Raw genomic sequence first — 23217 nt, 5'->3', positions numbered from 1 at the left:
CAACTCTGTATTTATTCCAAATAACTTTTTAAATAATAAGAGGGAATGTTTCATAACACAAAATGTTTGGGGGTATTTACTTAAAGAATTTATTAATTTTTATAAAAGCAGGCCTGATAATAGATAGCAACCATGCATTTGTAAGATAACAATTTATTTCTTTCCCCCTTAGGGCTGTCACATGGTAACTGAGGAGCTCCATTCCATCACGTTTGAGACACAGATCTGCCTCTATGGCCTGACCATAGATCTGGAGGTAGGTGTTTCAAGGAATATCTACTATTTACTAATAACATTGTCAGGAATTGGTCAGCATTTGAAGATGAAAGCTACATTTTCTAGGTTATAGTACATTCCTTATTCATTATTCCTGCTTCAATTTAGAAAATCAGTATGTCAAATATTCACTAATTCATCAACATGTATTATTCTGGTTACATAGAAATGATAAAATCTCATAGTCATTATGATTCAATACATATTGAATAATTTGTTGCTCAGACTGTGTGTGTGTATGTTTGTTTTCTGAAATTCTCTGAGTCCTGAATACTCAGTAAAAAGCCTAAAAAGAAGCAAGGAGACTTGAACCATGTTATATATGATGTATTTTCAAAAATTTAACTTGTACTTAAAAATACCTCAAAAGAAAGGGTTTTCTAGTGTCGTGAGCAAAGACCAATGATGGGGACATTATCAGTACATTGTTTTGATCCTCTTATAAAATTCACCATTGAACTCAAAAAAGGAATAAAGAAACTGGGGATTCAGTTGAACATGATTGACTGTGAGCTCCTTGAAGCAGGACATCACACTGTTAGCCCTCCATCACCAGTGCCTTGCCCAGTGCCAAGCAAACAATAGGTACTCAGCATTTGTTGAATAAATGAATGACTGGGTGCATGAATTAACAATTTCACACACCTGAATATGTTCCTACATGTGGGGTATATTGTTTTAGATTTCTGCCTTTGCTCTTTTATTTTATTTTTTGCTTTTAAGGGTGGCACCTGCAGTATATAGAAGTTCCCAGGCTAGGGGTCATATCAGAACTATAGCTGCTAGCCTACACCATAGCAATGCTGGATTCAAGCCACATCTTCACCCTTCACTGCAGCTCACAGCAACGCTGGATCCTTAACGCACTGAACAAGGCCAGGGATCGAACCCACATACTCATGGATCCTAGTAGGGTTTGCTACCCCTGCCCACAACAGGAACTCCTGCTCTTTTATCTTAATCAATGTAAACATGTTTATAAAATTGCCATAGGTTCCTTCCTCATCTTTTTTACCTAAATGTCTGTTTCCCTAAGCCATTAAGTTCCTCAACTGGGTATCTCACTATGTACAAACATTCTAACCTCTGTTGGTGGAAAGGGATGAATGTAAGTTGATTAGTTTTCCAGACTAGTCTATGAAGCCTGTTTATTCCATAAGGTTGAAAACTTCAGCACCAGCAGTACTAAGCTGAGTGCGACAACAGAGGAGGCAGCTCGGTCTCCCACAGCACTTTGTATTCCAAAATTGCTTACCTCTCCATCTTCTACAGTTAAAATACCCATGTCTGGAACTGACATTAATTAGATGTTAGATCATAATTTGAATACATTAATCCATCCCAGAGATAGATTTAACATTAGATTCTTTAATGTAACCTATTAAGAGGAAAGTTGCTAAGTCAGTACAAGCTCTAAGTAGTTGCATTTTAGGCCATATCTACACAATGTCAGGGAAGATATTGGAGAAGCTGACTGACCAAGCATGCTGAAAGGATTCCTATTTTTTTCTTTTACTTTTTGGGGGCAACGATAACAGCATGTGAAAGTTCCCCGGGCCAGGAATTAAACCCACGCAGCAGCAGCAACCTGAGCTGCTGCAGGGACAACGCCAGATCCTTAACCCACTGCACCACAAAAGAACTCCCAGGGTTCCTATTTTTAGCTTCTTTCCTCCCTGTACCTTGACTCACATATGCTCAGAAGGTTCCAGTGCCTTCACAAGTCATTTTAGTGAACAAGGTAGTGTAGATATCATGATTGGAGGAGTGGGGTTGGCTTGAGATGGTCCTTTAGGGGAAAGGGCCAAGTGTAAAATCAATTTAAGACGCTGCTACCTGTTATAACTGTTCTTTTTTTTTTTTTAATCAGACCTGCTCATTACCTGTGGTGATGATTTCTAATGTCAGTCAGTTACCTAATGCTTGGGCATCCATCATTTGGTACAATGTGTCAACCAATGATTCCCAGGTAGAGTCTCTATTCCGATTTCTCCTCCTTTAATGCTATTTGATTCATTTTATTGTCAACAAAGCCTATCTGTATCAAGATATATATATGCACACACATATCTTTGTGGGTTTTTTTTATTCCAGAACTCCAGTATATTCAGTTGTATGATTCCTCCCTTATGTCATATCTATAAAGTAATATGTTCTGATGTATTTGGACTCTGAACACTGCAATAGTGACAGACAAGTATTTATTACTTCTGAGGGTCTGGTCAGCTCTCAACTACGTGTATCACGGAGAGTTCTAGGGCCATCCTGTGGCTCTGTTAATTGGGCTCTGGGGAAACTTTATTCCAGAATTTAATGACTTACTGCTGGGTTTACCTCCTCACCTACTTCTGGCCACATCTTTTCCACACACAGCCTGTTCCACAGAGGTGGAGAATTGGTTTCCAAATAAGTGGCTAGAATATTCATCAATCTTTCCTAACAACACTGTACAAATTTTTGAGTTGATAATAGATTTAATCCTTTCAAGTTAATTATAGCTTTAATCCACTCTAGGCTCAAATTGGGTTTTAATGCCATCTGGTGGTCATTTAAGGTATGGCTCAAAGTTAGCCTCAAGTTTCAAAGGGAGCAAGAGAATAGCTCTTCATAAAAGACCACCAAGGAAGGGTGTGGCAAAAAAGATGAGTCAGCATTTCCCCTTGTTCCCTCTTACAAAACCCCAGTGTGTTGTCCGGGAAACCACCAAGGTCTAAAGAAATTAGGTCAGATATAAATAACAACATTTCTTCCTGATTCAAAACAAATGTTCCTTCCAAAGGGAAGAATTATCTTAACTCAGGCCCTAGCAGTAATAGGAGGAGTCCTGATGAGTCAGCTCCAACTGTTCCTTCCCTTTTTATTTAATGTACCTAATAAGGGAACAATGTGGAAAATGACTCAGCCAGATTCCTTCTCATCCTCTGGCGCCCTGGCATCTGAGGCAGTTGGAAGGAGGGAAAGAGAGGCAAAGAGGAAGGCTGCTCAGGGTGCCTGTGCCTTGCTTCCTCTCAGGCTGCAGTGAGAATAGAACTCATTAGGAAAGCTAGGTGGACCTTAAAGCCAAGGACAGCCAACACCTCTGAGATGTAATGTCGTTCTCCGTTAGGAGCTACACATGTTTGGAGCTTTTCATCCAACTCCAGGATGTAGGACAAAAACTACTTCTTCCTCCAGCCTCAGAGTGCAGGGCTGCCGCACCTAGCTGTCTTCAGCATCCTTTCTCTTTAAGAAAGCCACCAAAGCTGTCACACTAACCATCTCAGATTCTGCTCCAGTCTTGGATGAAGAACCTGGAGACATTTTTCATATACACCTCCTATCACATAAATGCACAGCCTACTTACAGTGTTCAGCACAACTAAGTCTGGTTTCTCCTGACTGTTCTGTTTCAAAACCTAAGCTCCTAAACCTTGGTCACATTCTATGCTTTTTGGTCATTTGTCCAGACATAATTCTCATATTCAAGGAAATCTGCCCCTCTAGAAATTCCTTCTTTCCAGTCCTCCCCTTCCTATCTCCCACTTCTTGTTGCATGTTGTGTCCTCTTTTCTTCTTACCTTCTGAAATCTCTAGAATTGGTTCCTTTTTCTTGCAGCCTAGCTTTGTTTATGTTCACTGAAGTCCTTCTCCCCATACTGCAACAGATTTCTCAATTCTTCCCCCTTTCCCTTCCTAAAACACCTTCTGCCTTCCAGTAATCTGAGGCGAAGTCTTCTGTTCCATCATTTTTGACTCTGTTTCTGGTATAAACAGTCTTATTTGCAGTTGATCATACAAAAGATCCTCTAGTCTAGAGCAAAATAAGGAAAAACTACTATCCATAAAATAGGAGTCCCCTTTAATTATGAATTCACATTGTAAGTTTCCTTTCCTTAACCTTGGACTTAACAGGTTTTGTGCTTTGGAATGCTTTGTTTTTGTGCTTTGGGTCAAGGTATAACTTGCCCCAACCTATGATAAACCATTAAATAACATGATACAGGTTTTATTTAAGACTAATATTATTTCAGCCCAGTGTTCTCCCAACTGAGCTATTTCAGCACTCTTTCAGAAGAAGGTATCTAATTATTTGTTGGACAGTATTAAGTACTTGTATGAGTTGATTGATAGTCCGTGGTCCAGAGAAAGTTAAAGAGATGCCCAAAGATTCTTTGAAGGATAAGCTAGAGACATACATTGTATTACATTCAGAGAACAAGGCCCTCCTTAGGAAAAGACAAAATCAGTTTTAATTAAAAAGCACAGAAGAGATAAGGCAATAGTTCTGTGTTTATTATCTTAGGTTGGCCTAAAGGGTTTAAATCAGGAATCCAATATATTGAGCTACAGTGCATTCAATGTGATTAATAAATATGATCATCACTACAACTCTATTTCAGAACTTGGTTTTCTTTAATAATCCTCCATCTGCTACTTTGAGTCAACTCCTAGAAGTGATGAGCTGGCAGTTTTCATCATATGTTGGCCGTGGCCTTAACTCAGATCAACTCAATATGCTGGCTGAGAAGCTTACAGGTGAGAGCTGGTAGATGTGGAGTACTTGCCTCTGCCTTGGGTACTCGAGTGTATTAAAAAACAAGGGTGAGGAGTTCCCATCATGGCTCAGTGGTTAACAAACCCTGCTAGACTACATGAGGATGTGGGTTTAATCCCTGGCCTTGCTCAATGGGTTAAGGATCCAGCATTTCTGTGAGCTGTGGTGTAGGTTGCAGATGCAGCTTGGATCCTTCATTGCTCTGGCTGTGGCATAGGCCGGCAGCTATAGCTCTGATTCAACCCCTAGCCTGGGAACCTCCATATGCCATGGGTGCAGCCTTAAAAAGACAAAAAAAAAAAAAAAAAAAGAACAAGGGTGATATTAATAGTACTCATTATGATGGTCAAAATTTATGGAGTGCCTAGTATATCACTGGGCATAGGGCTAAATGCTGTATTATCTTTCTCACACACATTTCCTAAGGCAGAATAATGAGGATAACTCATGTGTCTATCCATTTTGTACATGAGGATACTTAAATTCAGAGGTTAAGTGACTTGCCACAGCTAGGACATAGCAGAGCCAAGATGCAGGCCAGGCCCGTCCGATTCTAACGCCCCTTCCTTTTGACTGCACACTCCAGTTTCCAAGGTGATCTTGTGCCATTTCCACTGAATGTACTGTGAAGCCTTAGTGGTGCCTTGATCTTTCATATTAATGTTGCAGTGGTCATTAACCAACTGGAAAATAGCTGATCCCAGGACCAGGAAAATTAATAGAAATTTAAAATTGCCCAGGTAATGCTTAATTCTTTGGATCAAGAAAATTTCAGTTTTGACTATTTCTAAAGTTGGCAAAATAGAGTCATTGGTACTCCACATAGTGACTACAGTTTAAACTTTTTCTAAAAGAATTTCAAAAAATATTTATTTTTTGGCAAGTCTGGGGTGAACACATTTAGCACCAAAAAAAGAGTTAAAATTGAATTTGTATACATTTCTAGTTAAAGTAGAGCCAAAGATGCATTTGAGCAGCAGTAGTGGAATCGTGTGTGACTTGGTTAAATTTGACATACAAGTGATGCTGGGTTGCCCTTTTACCTATGGCCTAATCAATAGGTATTTAAATAAATCAAGGCTTTGGGAATATTACAAAGTTTACCTAATGTAAATATCCTTTTTTATCCTTATTTAGTTCATAAACCACCATAGTAGGCATTCAATAAAGATATGTCAATGAGTGAATAAAGCTTTTAAATATGTAGTACAGTTAGTAACTATATATGTTTTCAAATCTTCATCAAATTATTCTTATAATTTACTTAAATTTTAGATAGAAACTCCTTTTGCATTGCCTTGGATCAAAACAGACAGTGGTTCCTTATTGCCAAATTGATCTCTAGTTCATTCTTTTTATGATAATAGTCAAGACTCCTGGCAGTCTGGCTTTACAAATTAATTTGATAGTATTTATTTACCAACATTAAGCTGCTCATACTGTCTTCTATATAAGCCTTTTTCCTATCCACTTTGCTTCATCCTACATTATTTTTGCTTCTGGAATGAGTGGCCGCCTCCTTCTTCTCCTATCCATTCATGGAGGCCTGGTTCCAGACACCTACCTCCTTCCTAAGTCTATCTTTAGCTCCTCCTTTGAAAAGAATTCTTTCCTACGTAGTAAATTTCATGTTGTCTCTTACTTACACTGTTCCTAGCATTAAGAACACTGTAAACCCATGGCAGGTGCTTAGGAAATGCTGGAAGGGGGAATCTAAATTGAGCACCAAATTGAAGAGTCCAATTGTTTAATAAAAATCTCATTCTTTTCTTTCAGTCCAGTCTAGCTACAGTGATGGTCATCTCACCTGGGCCAAGTTCTGCAAGGTACAAATAGGGGAGGGGGTTGGGTTTTTTGGTTTTGGTTTTGTTTTTGTTTAGTGTTCCTTTTTAAGCTTCCATATCATAATTTGGGATTTTGAGGATTTCATGGATAATGTTTTTTAAAAAAGAAACTCTAAAGTGTTTTCTCATTTAAAGGAAATGGTTCACTGAAAAAAGGAACTTGAATTATTATACCAGCATTACTGTTGAAATAATCATTGTTCTAACATGTTTTCTTATTCCAATAGGAACACTTACCTGGTAAATCATTTACCTTTTGGACATGGCTTGAAGCAATATTAGATCTAATTAAGAAACACATTCTTCCCCTTTGGATTGATGGGTGAGTTACAGGCTATATTTTCCATATGAATTCATTAGGCTCTTATTTTTATGCTGTCAGTTTTTTCCTTCTTTTTTTATGAAGTATAGTTGATTTACAATATTGTGTTAGGTTCAGGTGTACAGCACATTGCTTTAGATATACATACCCTTTGCCATTATAGGTCGCTACAATATGTTGAATATAGTTCCCTGTGCTATGCAATAAATCTTTGTTGTTTATCTATTTTATATATAGTGGTATCTATTAATCCCATACTCCAAATGTATTCCTCCCCCCTGCTTTTCCCCTTTGGTAACCGTAAGTTAGTATTCTGTGTCTGGAGCCTGTTTCTGTTTTGTAAATAAATTCATTTGTATTATTTTTCAGATTCCACATGTAAATGATATCATTTAATACTTGTCTTTCTCTGTCTGACTTCACTTAGTATGATTTCTCTAGGTCTGTCTATGTTGCTGCAAATGGCAACATTTCCTTCTTTTTTAAGGCTAAGATTCCATTGTATACATGTACTACATCTCCTTAAGTCAATTGTCTGTTTTGTTATTTTTGTGTTTTGTTTTTTTCATTTTATGGCTGCACCTGTGGCATATAGAAGTTCAGGGAAGTGGGGGCAAGGATTTAATTCAAGCCACAGCTGCAAAGACTTATGCCATAGCTGTGGCAGTGCTGGGTCCTTTAACCCACTGTACTGAGTGGGATGGAATCAACAGCCTCCGGCAGTCGGATTCTTTTTTTTTTTTTTTAATTTTTAAATTATAGTTGATTTACAATGTTCTGTCAATTTCTGCTGTATAGCAAAGTGACCCAATCCCACATATTTCACTGTTCCACAGTGAATACTCCAGCCAATTGTCTGATAATGGATCCTTAGGTTGCTTTCATATCTTGATTATCATAAATAGTGTTGCTGTGAACATTAATAATAAATGCTGGAGAGGGTGTGGAGAAAGGGGAACCCTGCACACTGTTGGTGTGAATGAAAACTGGTATAGCCACTATGGAGAACAGTATGGAGGTTTCTTAAAAAGCTAAAAATGGGAGTTCCTGTTGTGGCTCAGCAGGTTATGAACCCGACTAGACTCCATGAGGATGCAGGTTCGATCCCTGGCCTTGCTCAGTGGGTTAAGGATCCAGTGTTGTGAGCTGTGGTGTAGGGCACAGGCGCAGCTTGGATCCTGTGTTGCTGTGGCTGTGGTGTAGGCCAGCAGCTGCAGTTTTGATTCAAACCCTAGCCTAGGAACTTCCGTATGCCACAGGTTCAGCTCTAAAAAGCAAAGGAAAAAAAACCCCACTAAAAATAGGGCTACCATATAATTCAGCAATCCCACTCCAGGGTATATATCCGGAAAAGAAGAAAACTCTAGTTTGAAAAGGTACATGCATACTAACGTTCACAGTAGCCCTATTTACAATAGTTTCTTTTTCTTTTCTTTTGAAGCATATTTAGTATGATAATGTGGAAAATATTTGCTGTTTCTTATATTCCTCATCGAGTATTAATATTTACTTTACTCTCTATAATGTATTTCAGGCACTATTGACTTTTGATTATATCAAAACAAATTTAGGTCTGTTGTTTGTGAATGCAATAATTATAGTCTTTGATCAGATAAAACCATGCCACATTCTATTTTTAGGTATGTCATGGGCTTTGTTAGCAAAGAAAAGGAACGACTCTTGCTAAAGGATAAAATGCCTGGAACCTTTTTGTTAAGATTCAGTGAAAGCCACCTTGGAGGAATAACTTTCACCTGGGTGGACCATTCTGAAACTGGTACATGCTCACTATTATTTATTCATGTGATATTAGTATTGCATTTGGTTATTGGCCTTTCCATCTGCAGAAGTGTGTGGCCTGTTGTTCTATTTTTCATGTGCTCAGGGGGTTTGAATACTAGCTGTTAAAATTGTCCCAGAAGAGGGTGGCATGAATTTCTCAGTGTCTGCATGGGTGTCCTCTATCACGTGCAGAGAAGAGCTGGTATTGTTTCATAACTGGTGACATGAACTTAATGTGGGCAGAAAGAATGGCCACAAAGAGTGCCTGCAGGAACCTGAATATTCCCTCTGCTTTCTGTTTTTCCAGGAGAAGTGAGATTCCACTCCGTAGAACCCTACAACAAAGGCCGGTTGTCTGCTCTACCATTCGCTGACATCCTTCGAGACTACAAGGTTATTATGGCTGAAAACATTCCTGAAAACCCTCTGAAGTACCTCTATCCTGACATTCCCAAAGACAAAGCCTTCGGTAAACACTACAGCTCCCAGCCATGTGAAGGTTAGGTTCTTTCTGTTTGCTTTTCGCTTCCTTAAGATTTGGGGAAATGACCACAGATTGGAGTAAAGTAAATCAAGTTCCTCTTTTTCTGTTTACTTTGTCGTAAGATCTAAGGGGTATGTGGAGGTCAAAGCCTTGGAAATGAAGGGGTGTGTCAGCTAGCAGAGTAGTTAGTAATTCATAGCTGTGACCAGACTTCACCAGGCATGGGAGTATCTTAGCCATCACCAGTGTTTCAGTTTTCTCCTCCCTAAAGCAGGTGTGGTTCTGACTTCACCTCCATGCACAGGGAGAGGAGAAGAAAGAGGAGGTAATGATTAGAAGGCTGTTAAAAGTTAGGCAAGGCTGTTTTTACAAAAGCAGCTCAGGGTTGATCGCTTTATATTCTTTTACCTACTGTACTCTCAACTCAGAGAGTATTGTTCCTTTGTCAGGGAGGGGACAATGGGAAGTGCGCTTTACTCCACTCTCCCAGCCTATGGATAATAGGTTTTGAATCCCTGCCTTAGGTTGCAACCTAAGGGCCTAAAATAATACCTGGCCAGAATAGGCATTTGGTAAATAGTTGTTGAATGCATGAAAAGAACATTCATGAAATTAGCTATATAAAAAGTTCACTATTCTGTTTCTTTACATGGAAGTATATCCAATCCATTCAACTGTTCCTCTGCAGCAACTAAATCTATGAGCATCCTCCTGTGGAACATCCTACAGTTGCCACTCACAGGTGACTTGATGCCACCATACTTAATCCCCTTCTGAAAAAAAAGAAAACAACAACCAAAAACCTGTGGCTTCTAAGTGTCTCCACATCAGATCACATAACACATGTCATGCAACAAATTCCAGTTGAAATATGACAGTCCCAATTAGAGTTGGATTAAGCACAAGTTCAGCACAGTATACCAGAGCAATTTAGGGGTGGGTCCAAGGTGAGGTCTGCACATTCCTGTTACAGCAGTGCAGTAGTGCCTCAGCCACAGCCATGCCTGTGCTTCAAAACTTTCTATAATTGAAAGATTATGATTGGTGTTAGTTTTTTGTTTTGTTTTTTTTTGTTTTTTTTTTTTTGTTGTTGTTGTTGTTGTTGTTGTTGCTATTTCTTGGGCCGCTCCCGCGGCATATGGAGGTTCCCAGGCTAGGGGTTGAATCGGAGCTGTAGCCACCGGCCTACGACAGAGCCACAGCAACTCGGGATCCGAGCCGCGTCTGCAACCTACACCACAGCTCACGGCAACGCCGGATCGTTAACCCACTGAGCAAGGGCAGGGACCGAACCCGCAACCTCATGGTTCCCAGTCAGATTCGTTAACCACTGCGCCACGACGGGAACTCCAAATGTTTTTTGTTTTTTTTTTTTGTTGTTGTTGTTGTTGTTGTTGTTGTTGTTGTTGCTATTTCTTGGGTGATTGGTGTTAGTTTTAAGAAAATAATTCAGTCACTATGAATCCCCAATCCATGAATAAATCAGTCTTTATAATTAAACATAAATGTAACATGGAAAACAGGTAATAGAGTTGATACCCAATTTGTATGGGTATCAAACGATTAGAAAGCTGTTAAAAATTAGGCAAGGCTGGTTTTACAAAAGAAGCTCAGGGTTGATAGTTGACATTTTAGAGCATTTATGTCTAAAGTAAGATTAGGCCTGCCAATAGATTTGTTTTTCTCTCTTCTTAGGCATTTTATGGTCACCTGAAATGCCGTTTCATCTATTCAGCTAGAAAAAAAAAAATGTGAATCACAAACAATTGTATTATCTCTCTTCTTTTTAACATCACTTATATTTTTTTAGAATTTTTAACTTAATTTTATCAATAGTAATAACATTTTCCCCCCAACATTGTGCCTTTCTTTTCCAGTTTCAAGACCAACAGAAAGGGGAGACAAAGGTTATGTCCCATCTGTCTTTATCCCCATCTCAACAATGTAAGTAATCTTAGTTACATGTAAATAATTATTACTAAACTTATCAAAATAAGCTCAAAATTTTAAGGGTAGAGCAGGGTACGCATAACTGAGAATAAACATTTTAATGCTCAGTGTCCCATTTCCTTTAACACATAAAGCTAGTCTTCAGGAGGATGCACCATAGCTATCAGCAAGGAATTCGAAAGGTGCCCTTTTATATGCTGTATGTTCCATAGCAGGCTCTGATTTCAAATGATGAATTAGGCATCTCTGTCACCATCAGATGAAGCCTTAGAAATGAGCTCTGTTAGGAAGGTAAATATTTCCCTCCTCTATCTCCTCCAGTTTTTAGGGCTGGACTAAAAATAAAATTGACACGAGATGGAGTAACAGGATAAAAGGAACTTTTTTTTTTTCTGCTCCGGTGGCATATGGAAGTTCCCAGGCTAGGGGTCTAATCGGAGCTGTAGCCGCTGGCCTACGTCAGAGCCACAGCAACTCGGGATCTGAGCTGCGTCTGCAACCTACACCACAGCTCACGGCAACACCAGATCCTTAACTCACTGAGCAAGGCCAGGGATCAAACCCACAACCTCATGGTTCCTAGTCAGATTCGTTAACCACTGCGCCACGACAGGAACTCCAAAAGAACATATTTTAATTTGTCTCATAGAAATGAGACTGAAGAAGTGACTAAAGCAGGCAGCTTTTATACCCTTTAGGCAAAAAAGACAATAAATTTGTGAGGAATTGACAGGACAAAGAAACTTGGGCTTTGGGAGCTTAAGTAGTGAAGAATCAAAACAGAATTTGGGCCTGGGGTACAGAATTGAAGAAACAAGTTTCCTTTATACAGGCCCAAATTCAGCCCCCATCTCTGGCAAGAAGGATGTCCTTCGACTTTCAGATGCAGGGAGGGCACCGTCCACGGGGGAGATTTATTTCCTGCTTTCGAGGAGGGTCAGAGCATCCCTCCTGCAGTGGTTCTTTCTCAATGAACTTAAGTAATTTAAATCAAAGTTATCAGTATGCCATCGAGGCACATTTTAGCGTGCCTGCCCTGGCCCCCAACAGCTCCTAACACAGTAAGTCACCACAAGCTACTGTTTTTAATCCCTTTCAATATCTATCCTGTGATCTCTTTAAGCCGAAGTGATTCAACTGAACTATATTCTCCATCAGACCTTCTTCCTATGTCGCCAAGTGTATATGCGGTGCTGAGAGAAAACCTGAGTCCTACAACCATCGAAACTGCAGTAGGTTCCCTTTCTTCCCATTGCTGTCAAGGGCATCTCTAATGAGGTGGTATGTGTTCAGAGGGGGTGGAGATCTGCCTGGGCAGTGAGAAAACACATTTGTTGGAACAAATCCATGAGCATAACACCAGGGCTGTCTGTATAGTCCTGTGTGTTGCCGATATCATGGGCATTGAAAGAAGATACCTATGCTGACTTCAACTGTTTTGAGGTCTTTCCATCAAAAGCCACCAGAGGGCAAACTACCCCTGTATCCTCCCCACCCCCACCCTCAAGTACATTTCACTCCTACTTCCACCAACAGCTCCTCCAGTCCCCTCCACTGTCCCCACTTTAGCAGACAGCACTTACTAGTCAATATTTGTAGGTCTAGTTTAATATGTATTTTAGCAGTTCAAGCACGACGAATTCCAATATTTTTTGTTTGTTACTTGCTTTATTAGTCCTGTCCTGGGAGCTTTAAGTAGTATATGAACAATCAATAGCAGTATAGTAATACTCTCTTGAGAACTGTTTCATAATCTGAAATGCAGTAATGTACTTTAGAAAACATTCCATCTGTTATTAATCCCAAATATTGTCAAGTAGTTCAAAACCTCGATTACATGCACATACATCAGAATATAGAATCTTGGGGGGACCTGAGCCCCAAGAGTTTTGTGTCTAATTATATAAATCAGGTGGCTTTAATCCTTCTCCTGAAGATTTCCAGGATGGAAAAACTTATTCCAATGTTAGTTATCCTTAAGCCCTATAGTTATGAGAATTTTTTCCTACATTTTACACCCATTTCTTCATTACCTTTTTGTGGGATGAATAGGTCTTCTTAAAATAGTTTTAATTTATTCAAAAGGTGGCTTTTGTTTTAGACTGATCAACCTCAGTTATTTTTACAAGAACTGTACTTAGTAGTTAATTGGTAGAAAGATGTTGACGAATGCAGTTAGTAGACAAGAGGGTACTTACCTAAGAAATGGTGACTTATTTGCAAAACAGTAGTTTGCTCAAAGGCATTTTCATTTTTCAATTTTAGATGAAGTCTCCCTATTCTGCTGAATAACAGGATAAACTCTTGACACTCACAAGAAGGAAGCAAGTGCAAAAGTTTAAAGACTGAATTTTGCCAACAATCACATCTTGTTTCTTCAGCTTTGTATATACTGGTTTCCAGGAATGGTTAAGACTGAAGCTTTCCTCTCACTGGCATGACACCCCAAAATGGGAATGTTGTGACGGAAATGCTAAAAACCAAAGCTTCAGATCAACTTGCAAGATAAAACACTTTTAAGAAACCAATGTTAATAGAATATTAACAAACTCCTCATTTGTACGTATTTGTTTCATTTCTGATTTTATTTCTCCTGTGTTACTTATGGTTTCAGCTCTAGAGGGTTTAAGATTGCTAAGATTTCACAATAGGTCAAAAATTAAAGTCACACTTATATTACTCAAAAACCAGCAGGGGAGCTCCTGTCATGGCTCAGCAGAAACAAACCTGACTAGTATTCATGAGAATGCAGGTTTGATCCCTGACCCTCGCTCAGTGGGTTAAGTATCCGGCATTTCTGTGAGCTATGGTGTAGGTCACAGATGTGGCTCAGATCCCGAGTTGCTGTGGCTGTGGCGTAGGCCAGCAGCTACAGCTCTGATTCGACCCCTAGGCTGGGAACCTCTATATGCCACAGGTATGGCTCTAAAAAGACCAAAACAAAACAAAACAAAAAACAAAAAACAAAACAAAACAAAACAAAAAAACCACCAGCAGGAAGGCCTGATGGAAAAGCCAAGTGAGATAATGTCCTAATTTCTACCAGGTAAGAGTCCTCACATTAGCTACAAGATGGAGCAATGACGGGGGCATTAACAGCAGCATTTCACATAGTGTCCCAGAGTGAATTAGGAAGCCTTCTGATTGTCATGTCGACACTGTCCCAACTTCAGAATTCACAGCTGCTACTGGTACTACTTGCAGAAACATCTCTCCTTTTAAGGGCATGTATCCACAGTCATTCCTGATAGTGTCCCAGGCAAATCATTCTGTAAGCAGACTAATGGGTAAAAATCTCAAGAAATGAGGACTGGAAGGAAAATAACAACACTGACCTTGGGTGAGCGATTTAATTCCTGGGTTGTATGTTCTTTTTTTTTTTTTTTTTTTTTTTATTATTTTCCCACTGTACAGCAAGGGGGTCAGGTCATCCTTAGATGTATACATTGCAGTTACAGTTTTTTCCCCCACCCTTTCTTCTGTTGCGACATGAGTATCTAGACATAGTTCTCAATGCTATTCAGCAGGATCTCCTTATAAATCTATTCTAGGTTGTGTCTGATAAGCCCAAGCTCCTGATCCCTCCCACTGGTTGTATGTTCTTCATCTCTAGAAGAGTTTGGGCTAGGTGGGCTATGGTACTTTCCAGCTCTAATAGTCTGGTCCCATGAAGCCAGCCTAAGCCTGGGGGAAGGAATTTAGGATAAGTTCCTGCCTGGTATACAGGAGGTAAGATGGTTTACTGAGCGGTGATGCACGCAAATGAACTGCAGGTCTACTTTGATCCTTCCCTTGCCTGGACTGGATGCTTACTATTGCCCAGCTCCCAGCTGCTGCCCTTAGTAGTAGTGGGAGCTCCCCATGTCTCAAGACCTAGAGCCAAGGCAAGGAAGTCATGATACCCAGGCCTCTGCCACGACCAGCCACAAAAAGTCCTGAGGCTGGTGTCCAAGGTGAGTCCTGATCACAGAGTCAGATGACAGTCCCCAGTGGAGTGCTCCTCTCTATCTTCTCTCACCCATCTCTCATCCTCCAGGCAGACCAAACAAGGAGAAGCTAATGTTTGATGGAAAATATTAAAAAAAAAAACTTTTAATATAACCTGCCTTCTCACTTAGAGAGATTCCATCCCCATTCATTATTCCCACCCACACGATCCTGGCTTGATCCTATCAGACAAACTCTGCACCTGTCCCAAGGCCAATTCTCTTACTCCTTTGTAAGCTCCTGACAGTACTCTTTGGGTGAAGGTGTTTGTCTGATTTAGGGCCATGGGCTAACTCCAGGTGCCAGTCTCTGCTTCTCTTCACAAGCCCAGTGTTCTGAAATTCAAATATGTCCATTGATAGTATAAGTAGAGGAAATAATTTTAAACTTGGCTTAGAATTTTATATATTTTGATGGATATTTAGAACTATAAAATGATCATTATAGTTTTATCTTTAAAGAGGTAATTTCCTACCAGGAAGTGCTCGTAAACAATTGGATTTATATACCAAAAAATATTGCAGAAGCTTTTCATTCCCTGGAAAACGTATTAAAATTATGATGGGGAGTTCCCGTCGTGGCTTAGTGGTTAACGAATCTGACTAGGAACCATGAGGTTGTGGGTTCGATCCCTGGCCTTGCTCAGTGGGTTACGGATCTGGTGTTGCCGTGAGCTGTGGTGTAGGTCGCAGATGCGGCTTGGATTCTGCATTGCTGTGGCTGTGGTATAGGCCAGTACCTACAGCTCCAATTCAACCCCTAGCCTGGGAACCTCCATATGCCGCAGGAGCAGTCCTAGAAAAGGCAAAAATACAAAAACAAACAAACAAAAAAGTATGATAGACTTTTACTTATTTTAGCAGAAGTTTGAAAAGCCGGTCAATATAGAGCCTGACAGAAGCATGTCAAGATTTCATATGTGATCACAGCCATCTTTGCTATTTTTGGGTAGACAATACAAGGACATCTATAGTTTGTTTCCTATAATAGAGGTAGAGGCTTCATAGTAAGAATAAGAAATCAGTCAGTGGCTATTCTTTATTTAGATTCAGAAAATCAAAATCAAATCCTTGATCCCAGGGTTAAGAGTTATTTCCAAGGGTGTGAGTCTTGCATTCCAGAAACTATCTTTGTGGGAATAATGGGATTTTATCAGGGGATTCCTGGGGATACCTGTTTAGATCAGGATAAGTGTGCTGCATGAGATGAAAATGCAATGGAGGTGTTCCCTGGTTGCCTTGTGGTTAAGGATCCAGCATTGTCACTGCTGTGGCTTGGGTTACTGCTGTGGCCCAGGTTCAATCCCTACTGTGGCCCGGGAACTTCTGCATGCCATGGGCACAGCCAAAGGAAAGGGGATTTAGATCGCATTTCCACCAAATCCCACCCGAGAACATTTTTTTTTTCTGCCAGCTAGTAGCAAGTAAACAACATTTAATGAAGCAAAATGTAGATGTATTTTCACAATATTAATCACATTTCCACATCTATCCTCACCCATCTAAGACCAATCACAGATGTCCATTTTACTAATCCTTTTCAAATTCTTTTTTAAAGTTTTTAATATAAAGACTTACTTTGATCAATTGTCTGAGTATTAATGTCTTTATCTAGAATAGAAGGTATAAGGCAATTGTCGGTGGATTTTTTCAAAGCCTTAAGACAGCAAGGAAAGTACCCCAAAGAGCCATAAAGAAAGAGAATACTTCTAGCAAACCCAAGGCATTTTTCTTTATCTCACACAGTCAGGAGGCCCATGTACTCCCTGCAGTAGAAAGAACAGAATTAGGGATCAAGGCATCCTAGTACCGTGCTCTAACTAGCAGATAACTGTAGTCTAGACTTAGCAAATTGGTCTCTGTGTGCAGACATACCACTTTCCTTTTATTTTTCCTTTTTGGCTATACCCGAGGCATGCAGAGGTTCCCAGGCTAGGGACCAAACCCACACCACAGCGGAGACCTGAGCCACAGCAGCAACAATGGTAAATCCTTAACCTACTGAGCCTCCAGGGAACTCCCAGACATTCCACTATCTAAGATGGAGATTTCTTCCTTTTTTCAGATAGACTGTGATCATTGATTGATTTGACTGACTACACTTCTAAAAGTCTGACTTATTGAAGCATAATCGATACATGAAAAAATTCATCCTTTTCTGACAAATCCATACAGTTGTGTTACCCCCAATGTAAGACACTGAACCTTTCTACCAGAGTCCTCACAAATGCAACAGATGATTCCATGTGGCTTCCTATGTAGACAGAGTGCACTATTTAAAATAAATCAGATCATTTTAAAATGCTTAAAATCTTTGAAGGGCTCATGGCAGTCTGGATTAGCAGTTCTTATCTGGGTCGTATGGATAGAATTGTGGAGGGTCATGAGTTTGAATGGCAAATGTTAGGGCTTTATTTTCACAAATGACAAACCATAAACCTCACTACAGTTTTGTCATATTACAGTTGTTACAGTTATCTCAAAATATTGCTTATGCTAAGCACGATTTTGAAATTGCATTCATCAGACCCACTGCTAGATCTTATTTAATGTCAATAATATTAAGGAGCACATATTACTACAGCACAGAGTTGGTTTTAATATTGTGAACTCTGTATCTAATGTAATCAGTTTCCTTTTTAATCTTATGTATTTTATCCTTTGAAAGCATCCATAGGTTTCATCAGACTGCCAAAGGAGTCTGTGGCACAAAATATATCTAAGAATCCCAGTTTTGGATGAAGACCATAATTCTCAACAGATCTTTCCAAAGTCATACGTTATTTAGTCTCTTAGTCTTCATTTCTCAACACTTCACAAGAGTAGCTCATCCTACAAAATATACACAAGACTGAACTACTTTCAATTTCTTTGATGGGTTATGCTCACTCTTATCTCCCTCCGCTGTATCTTCTCAAGTCTCCAACCCCAATCCATCTACCCTCTCTCCTCAATTACATTCACACATCCTTTAGGCTCTAGAAAGCCTTTGTGCCCAACACGCACACATTGGGCTCAGGCCACTCATGCTGCCTCCATATCACCCAGCACCATTCTTATCACTTTGGTTGTATATGCATATCATGTGTCTTCATTAGACTCTATGTGTAAAGCTATGTATGTACAGGGACCAAGAAGCCCTTGTACACAGTTACCTCCCCAAAATTTAGCACAGTCTGCCTCTTAATAAATATGACAGTAATCAGTTCCTTTCTTTCCTTTGCTCCTTGATCTACCTGCAAGACTGAGCTAGACTTCCCTTTATAATCCTCCTAACTCTAAAATTACGGAACTGTCCCCAATATTATACTTCAAACTGATTAACCAAAACACACTTGGCATTGCTCAAACAATGCAGGAATTTCTTCTATGTCACCTCACTCATGACTTCCAAACTCTCTAAAAATAATCTACAATTAGACTGTTCATTAGCTTACTCTAACTTCCCTTTTAGTATCTCATGTGTGGCTAACATTCCAGACATCTGGCCCACTCACAGATGAACCAACTATTCTTGAAATTTCCCCTTAACTCCTTCTTCATTAAACTCATTGCCTTTACTACCCTACCCATGGTAAACGTCCCACAGCATTCTCTTACTTTAGGCTCAGTAGCCATGCAGCCATCCACTTAGATGTCTCACAGGCTTCTGCGGATGGAAAGAACCCTAGAGGTCGTCCAGACATGAGGAGTCGAGGAGGGGTGTGGAGGTGCTCCCACTGAAGTTTTCCAGAATACGCGTGCTTTTAATCCTCCTCCCCCTCAATTCCACCTTAACAGGCCCGAGGCCTGTGAACTCTGAATGGTTGCTTTAACCTGTGGTTCCTGATCCCAGTTTTGTTCAATGATGTTATTCATTCATTCAAAAACATTTTTGAGACTACGTATCAGGCATTGCCTTTCTCTGACTGAGGTTCTCACCTGAACCACAAGACACAGAAAGTGATTTGCTTGACTGTTTTCTCAGTTCTCCCAAGGATGGTACATGGTGCCAGTCTAAATAAATAGTCTAAATATACAGGATAGGAAGTAATTAATACACAGATGCCTCAGTCATTAGGCTAAATTCTCTCGTGGAAACTGAGATGAAACAGAGTCCCTCCTATTGCGAGGAGAGATGAAAACAGACAAGCAAATAATGAACAGATTTAATAAGTACTATGAAGAATGTAAGTGTGATACAGAATAACCAGAAGAAACAGGTCAGTAAAAGTCTCTGAGAACACTGGAGCTGAGACCTAAGAATGAGAAGCAAGTCCATGACACAGCAGGGAACACAGCATACTAAAAGAACAGCATACAGATACACAGGACCCAGGCTGGTAAAAGCCTGCGGTGACTGAGGAACAGAAAGAGGCCACGGGGCGGGGGGGGAACAGAGGGAAGAGAGTAGGACAAGATGTGTAGGAGAAGGAGGCAAGCTCAGATGCTGTAGGGCTCTAGAGGGAGAGCAGAAGGCTCTGGGCTTTTATGCAAGCACCATAGGAAGGAGTGAGGTGGTAATTTGTTTCTTCATTATAGTTTTCATTTGTTTTAAGTAAACATGTAACAAATTTTCTAGAGAAGAAATCTCCCCTCCCCCCAATCCCCCTACTAGGGACCTCACAGATGTGCAACATGTGCATTTGCACAAGGCAGAACACTCAGAGGCTCCATACTTGGTTTAGCCCTCTGCCACTGCCTTCTTGAAATTCTTAGTATGTTTGAACAAGGAACCCCTTGTTTTCATTTTGCCCTGGTCTCTGCACATTACACAGCTGATCCTGTCCTCTTCTTCTAAGAGGGGAAAATAAATGTCCACTTGCACTCTGGGAATTAAGTGCACTTGCAGCCCTGGGGACTGGTGCTCACTCCCACAAGGCTGGAGACTGGTCCAGTAAGGTGGGTGCCTTCACACATTGGAGGTCCTAGGTTGGTCCCCAGGTCACCCTAAGTACATAGAGCCCTTTAAGAAAAACCCAGCCCATGCCTTCAGAAATCATTCAGTAAGTCGCACAGAGAGCAGGCAGAGCCAAAACAATTTTTCCTTGGTCTGCCAAGCTTTTGCAGTCATGGTTTAGTGAGTAAACTATTGACAGTTATACTTCTTTCCCATTCCCTCTGGTATAATCACCATTAAGCAGGGAGGGGGAAAGAAGACCCCCAAAGAAAGAAGAAAGCCCCCTTTGCAGATCTAGAAAAGGACAGCTGAAGAAACAGCCTGCCACCTTCATCTCTAATAAGATCTGAGTTAGCAGATTGGGTAAACAGCGAAGTGAAGGAGAAAAAAGAGGTCGCCAGGCCACAGGAAGAAAAAAATAGACTTGTGGTTGCCAAAGGGAGAGGGAGGGAGTGGGATGGATGGGGAGCTTGGGGTTAATAGATGCAAACTATTGCCTTTGGAATAGATTAGCAATGAGATCCTGCTGTGTAGCCCGGGGAACTATGTCTGGTCACTTATGATGGAGCAGGATAATGTGCGAAAATAGTATGTGAACGTGTATGTGTAACTGGGTCACCACGCTGTACCGTAGGAAAAAAATTGTACTGGGAAATAACAAAAATAAATTTTAAAATAAAAACGAATTTTAAAAATTTTTAAAAATTAAAAAAAAAAAAAAAAAAAAAAAAGACAGAAAAGAATGGGTAGGGTTTCCGGCACCTTAGGCAATCAGAAAACGTGTCCCATCTTCCCTCTAAAATTAAGAGGCACTCAGCCCGCCTCTGCCTTCCCGTTCAGAACTACTAATCTGGGCCTGCAGGATAGGGAAGGCGCAGGGCAGGCGCTAGCGGTCCCGGGCAAGCGTGCGGACCCCGCCCCCGTGAAGGCTTCGGGGAGGGACCTGCACGCGGGGCAGGCAGCCAGCGGGAAAACCCCGGGCCTGCGCCTGCGTACTGCTCCCTCTTGGTCTCTCCTACTTTCGCTTTTCGGTTTCCTCTCAATCCAATGCCTTCTCGCTCCCGGGCTGTTTCTCCGAAAACACGTGGGGCGGCTCTTCCGAGCATCCACGTCCCTCCCGCCGCGCGCCGGCCCAGCTGTTCGGAAACTTGACAACCTGACGATCTCCATCTGCTGGAGGGTAGCCCATCCTGGGCAGACACGGGCTGCTGTTCTGAAAACAAAGGACTTCAAAAGGTGTTCGTGAAGGTGTTTGGATGTCGAAAGTCATGCTCCTAGCAGACATTTTTGGGAGGAAAAGAAAAAAAAAAAAACAAGAAAAAAGAAAATCATAAAAAGTAACCCAACACCCCAAAACATGTTAGGGACATTCTGTAGAGGATCCAGACTAGCAGGCAAAGTTTGTGTTTATCATAAATGCAATGAGAATTGCCAAGACTTGCGCAGGCAAGGACTGTATAAGTATAGTGCTTTAGAGAATTTAATCTGGCAAATACAGAGAAGGGGAAAGAAACAGGGAAAAGGTAGTGTGACCGTTGTCTGTTGCAGCATTCCAGTTCTGAAGTAATGAAGGCCTACAGTGGGGTATTGTCACTGATGGGAAAGCTAAGAAGGATAAAAGCATAGGGAAGGAAGACTCCATAGAACTAGAGGACATCCAGAATGTGGCGATCCAAAGAGAAACATTCTTTTTGCAGATGTTAAGATTATTTAATTCCCCTGTTGGTACTGAAGGTAGTTTCTGTGCACAAAAACAAAAACAAAACCACAGAAGCAATGTGTTTAATATGTTATCTACTCTTCCTAGAGTCAGCTTTTCTCAAACATTGTTTGAGCCCCTAGTGCAGGTAAGTAGAACTGGAAGGGCTTTATTTATTTTTTTTTTTTGGTGGCCTAGCATCCATTTTCACAGAAGGCTGCTACTTAAATACCAATGGTCATTGCTATCACCAGTTCAGCACTGCCTTTGTGTGGGTGAATATGTGACAAGAAGAAGGAGCATATAGATGTGAAAAGGGAAAAAAACACTGTAAGAGGAACACATATAAGCCCACCTCTCGGAAATTATTTAGATCCTTTTCCTACCCAAAGTTGCTTTATTTTTCTAGGTTGATTCAAGCCTCATCTTCTTGGAGAAATCAATTGTTTTTATGGGCCACACATTCTAAGAAGACCTAATCTAGGCTGGCCTCAGGGATTCCTACCTGGGGAAGTGACTTTTAAGCTTAGGTTTTAGCTAAGACATAAAAGATGAGTAGCTAGCAAAAAAGTTGGGGGAGGGGGATATTGGCTTAAGGGGCTTTCCAAATGGAGAACTGCTGGTGAGAAGGTTCTGAGTTTGGGGAAAGAGCTTGTCTTATTTGAAGAACAAAACTGCTGAGATAAGGGAAGAGTGGCACAAGACGGGGTTAAAGAAAGTGACAGGGGACCAGGGCTTTGTAGGCTACGTTAAGAAATTTGGATTTTATAAGAAAAGCCATCAGAGGATTTTCAGGTTGGCAACATGCGATGTGCTTTGCAAAAAACACACACACAAAAAAACCAACCCACCGGAGCTGCTGTAGGGAGAACTAATTAAAAGGGAGTTAAGAACTGGAGTGAGGCAGCCATTTGAGGGCTGAAACGAATCCAAGTCTACTGAAAGAATCCAAACTGGGGTGGGGGAAACAGCATAGGAAATAGCAAGAAGTGATGAGACATTTAGGTGGAAGAATCAAGGAGGCTTGAGGGCCGGTGTGAGGGCTGAGAAGGCAGTGTCAAAGGTAGTTCCTAGTTATCTGGCATACACCATTTCTAGAAAAAGGGCAGGTTTGAGGAGGAAGATGATGAGTTGGTTCTGAACATAACTAGGTTGCAGAGCTTACCAGACATCTAAGTGGAGAGTCAAGTGCAGGCTGTACGCGTAGATGTGGAGCTCTGAAGGAGAGGTGTGGACAAGGTACACACGCAGAAGTTGTCCATATCTAAGAAGGACATGGAAGCTGTGAATGAGGTCATCACAGGAGAGCGTGAGAAGTGTAGGTAAAGTAAACCAAGATCTGGACCCTGACAACACTTAAGTTTGAACAGTTTGGTGGTGGAGATGGAGCAGAGATGGAGAAAGCATACTAGAGAGAGAGAGGAAGAAACAAAGACGTGTCGTCATCGTGGCCAAGGACGA

At 40.8% G+C, this 23217-nt stretch overlaps 1 protein-coding gene across 3 annotated transcripts in view; it reads left to right on the top strand.

The window, feature by feature from the left end:
* STAT4 (signal transducer and activator of transcription 4) overlaps positions 1–13743 on the top strand; it is a 107894-nt gene extending 94151 nt beyond the window's left edge. For 2 of the 3 annotated variants that reach the window (XM_021074683.1, XM_021074684.1), the window contains exons 15-24: positions 173–256; positions 2147–2245; positions 4656–4791; positions 6587–6636; positions 6882–6976; positions 8617–8753; positions 9066–9257; positions 11120–11186; positions 12316–12424; positions 13458–13743. In XM_021074683.1, the coding sequence (XP_020930342.1) occupies positions 173–256; positions 2147–2245; positions 4656–4791; positions 6587–6636; positions 6882–6976; positions 8617–8753; positions 9066–9257; positions 11120–11186; positions 12316–12424; positions 13458–13484 (996 nt within the window). In that variant the 3' untranslated portion in view covers positions 13485–13743. 3 annotated transcript variants of the gene reach the window in all.

The sequence above is a fragment of the Sus scrofa genome, chromosome 15 (genome assembly GCF_000003025.6).
Source record: "Sus scrofa isolate TJ Tabasco breed Duroc chromosome 15, Sscrofa11.1, whole genome shotgun sequence".
NCBI lineage: Eukaryota > Metazoa > Chordata > Mammalia > Artiodactyla > Suidae > Sus > Sus scrofa.
Note: the sequence above shows the minus strand (reverse complement) of the source record. Positions and strands in the feature narration are given on the sequence as shown.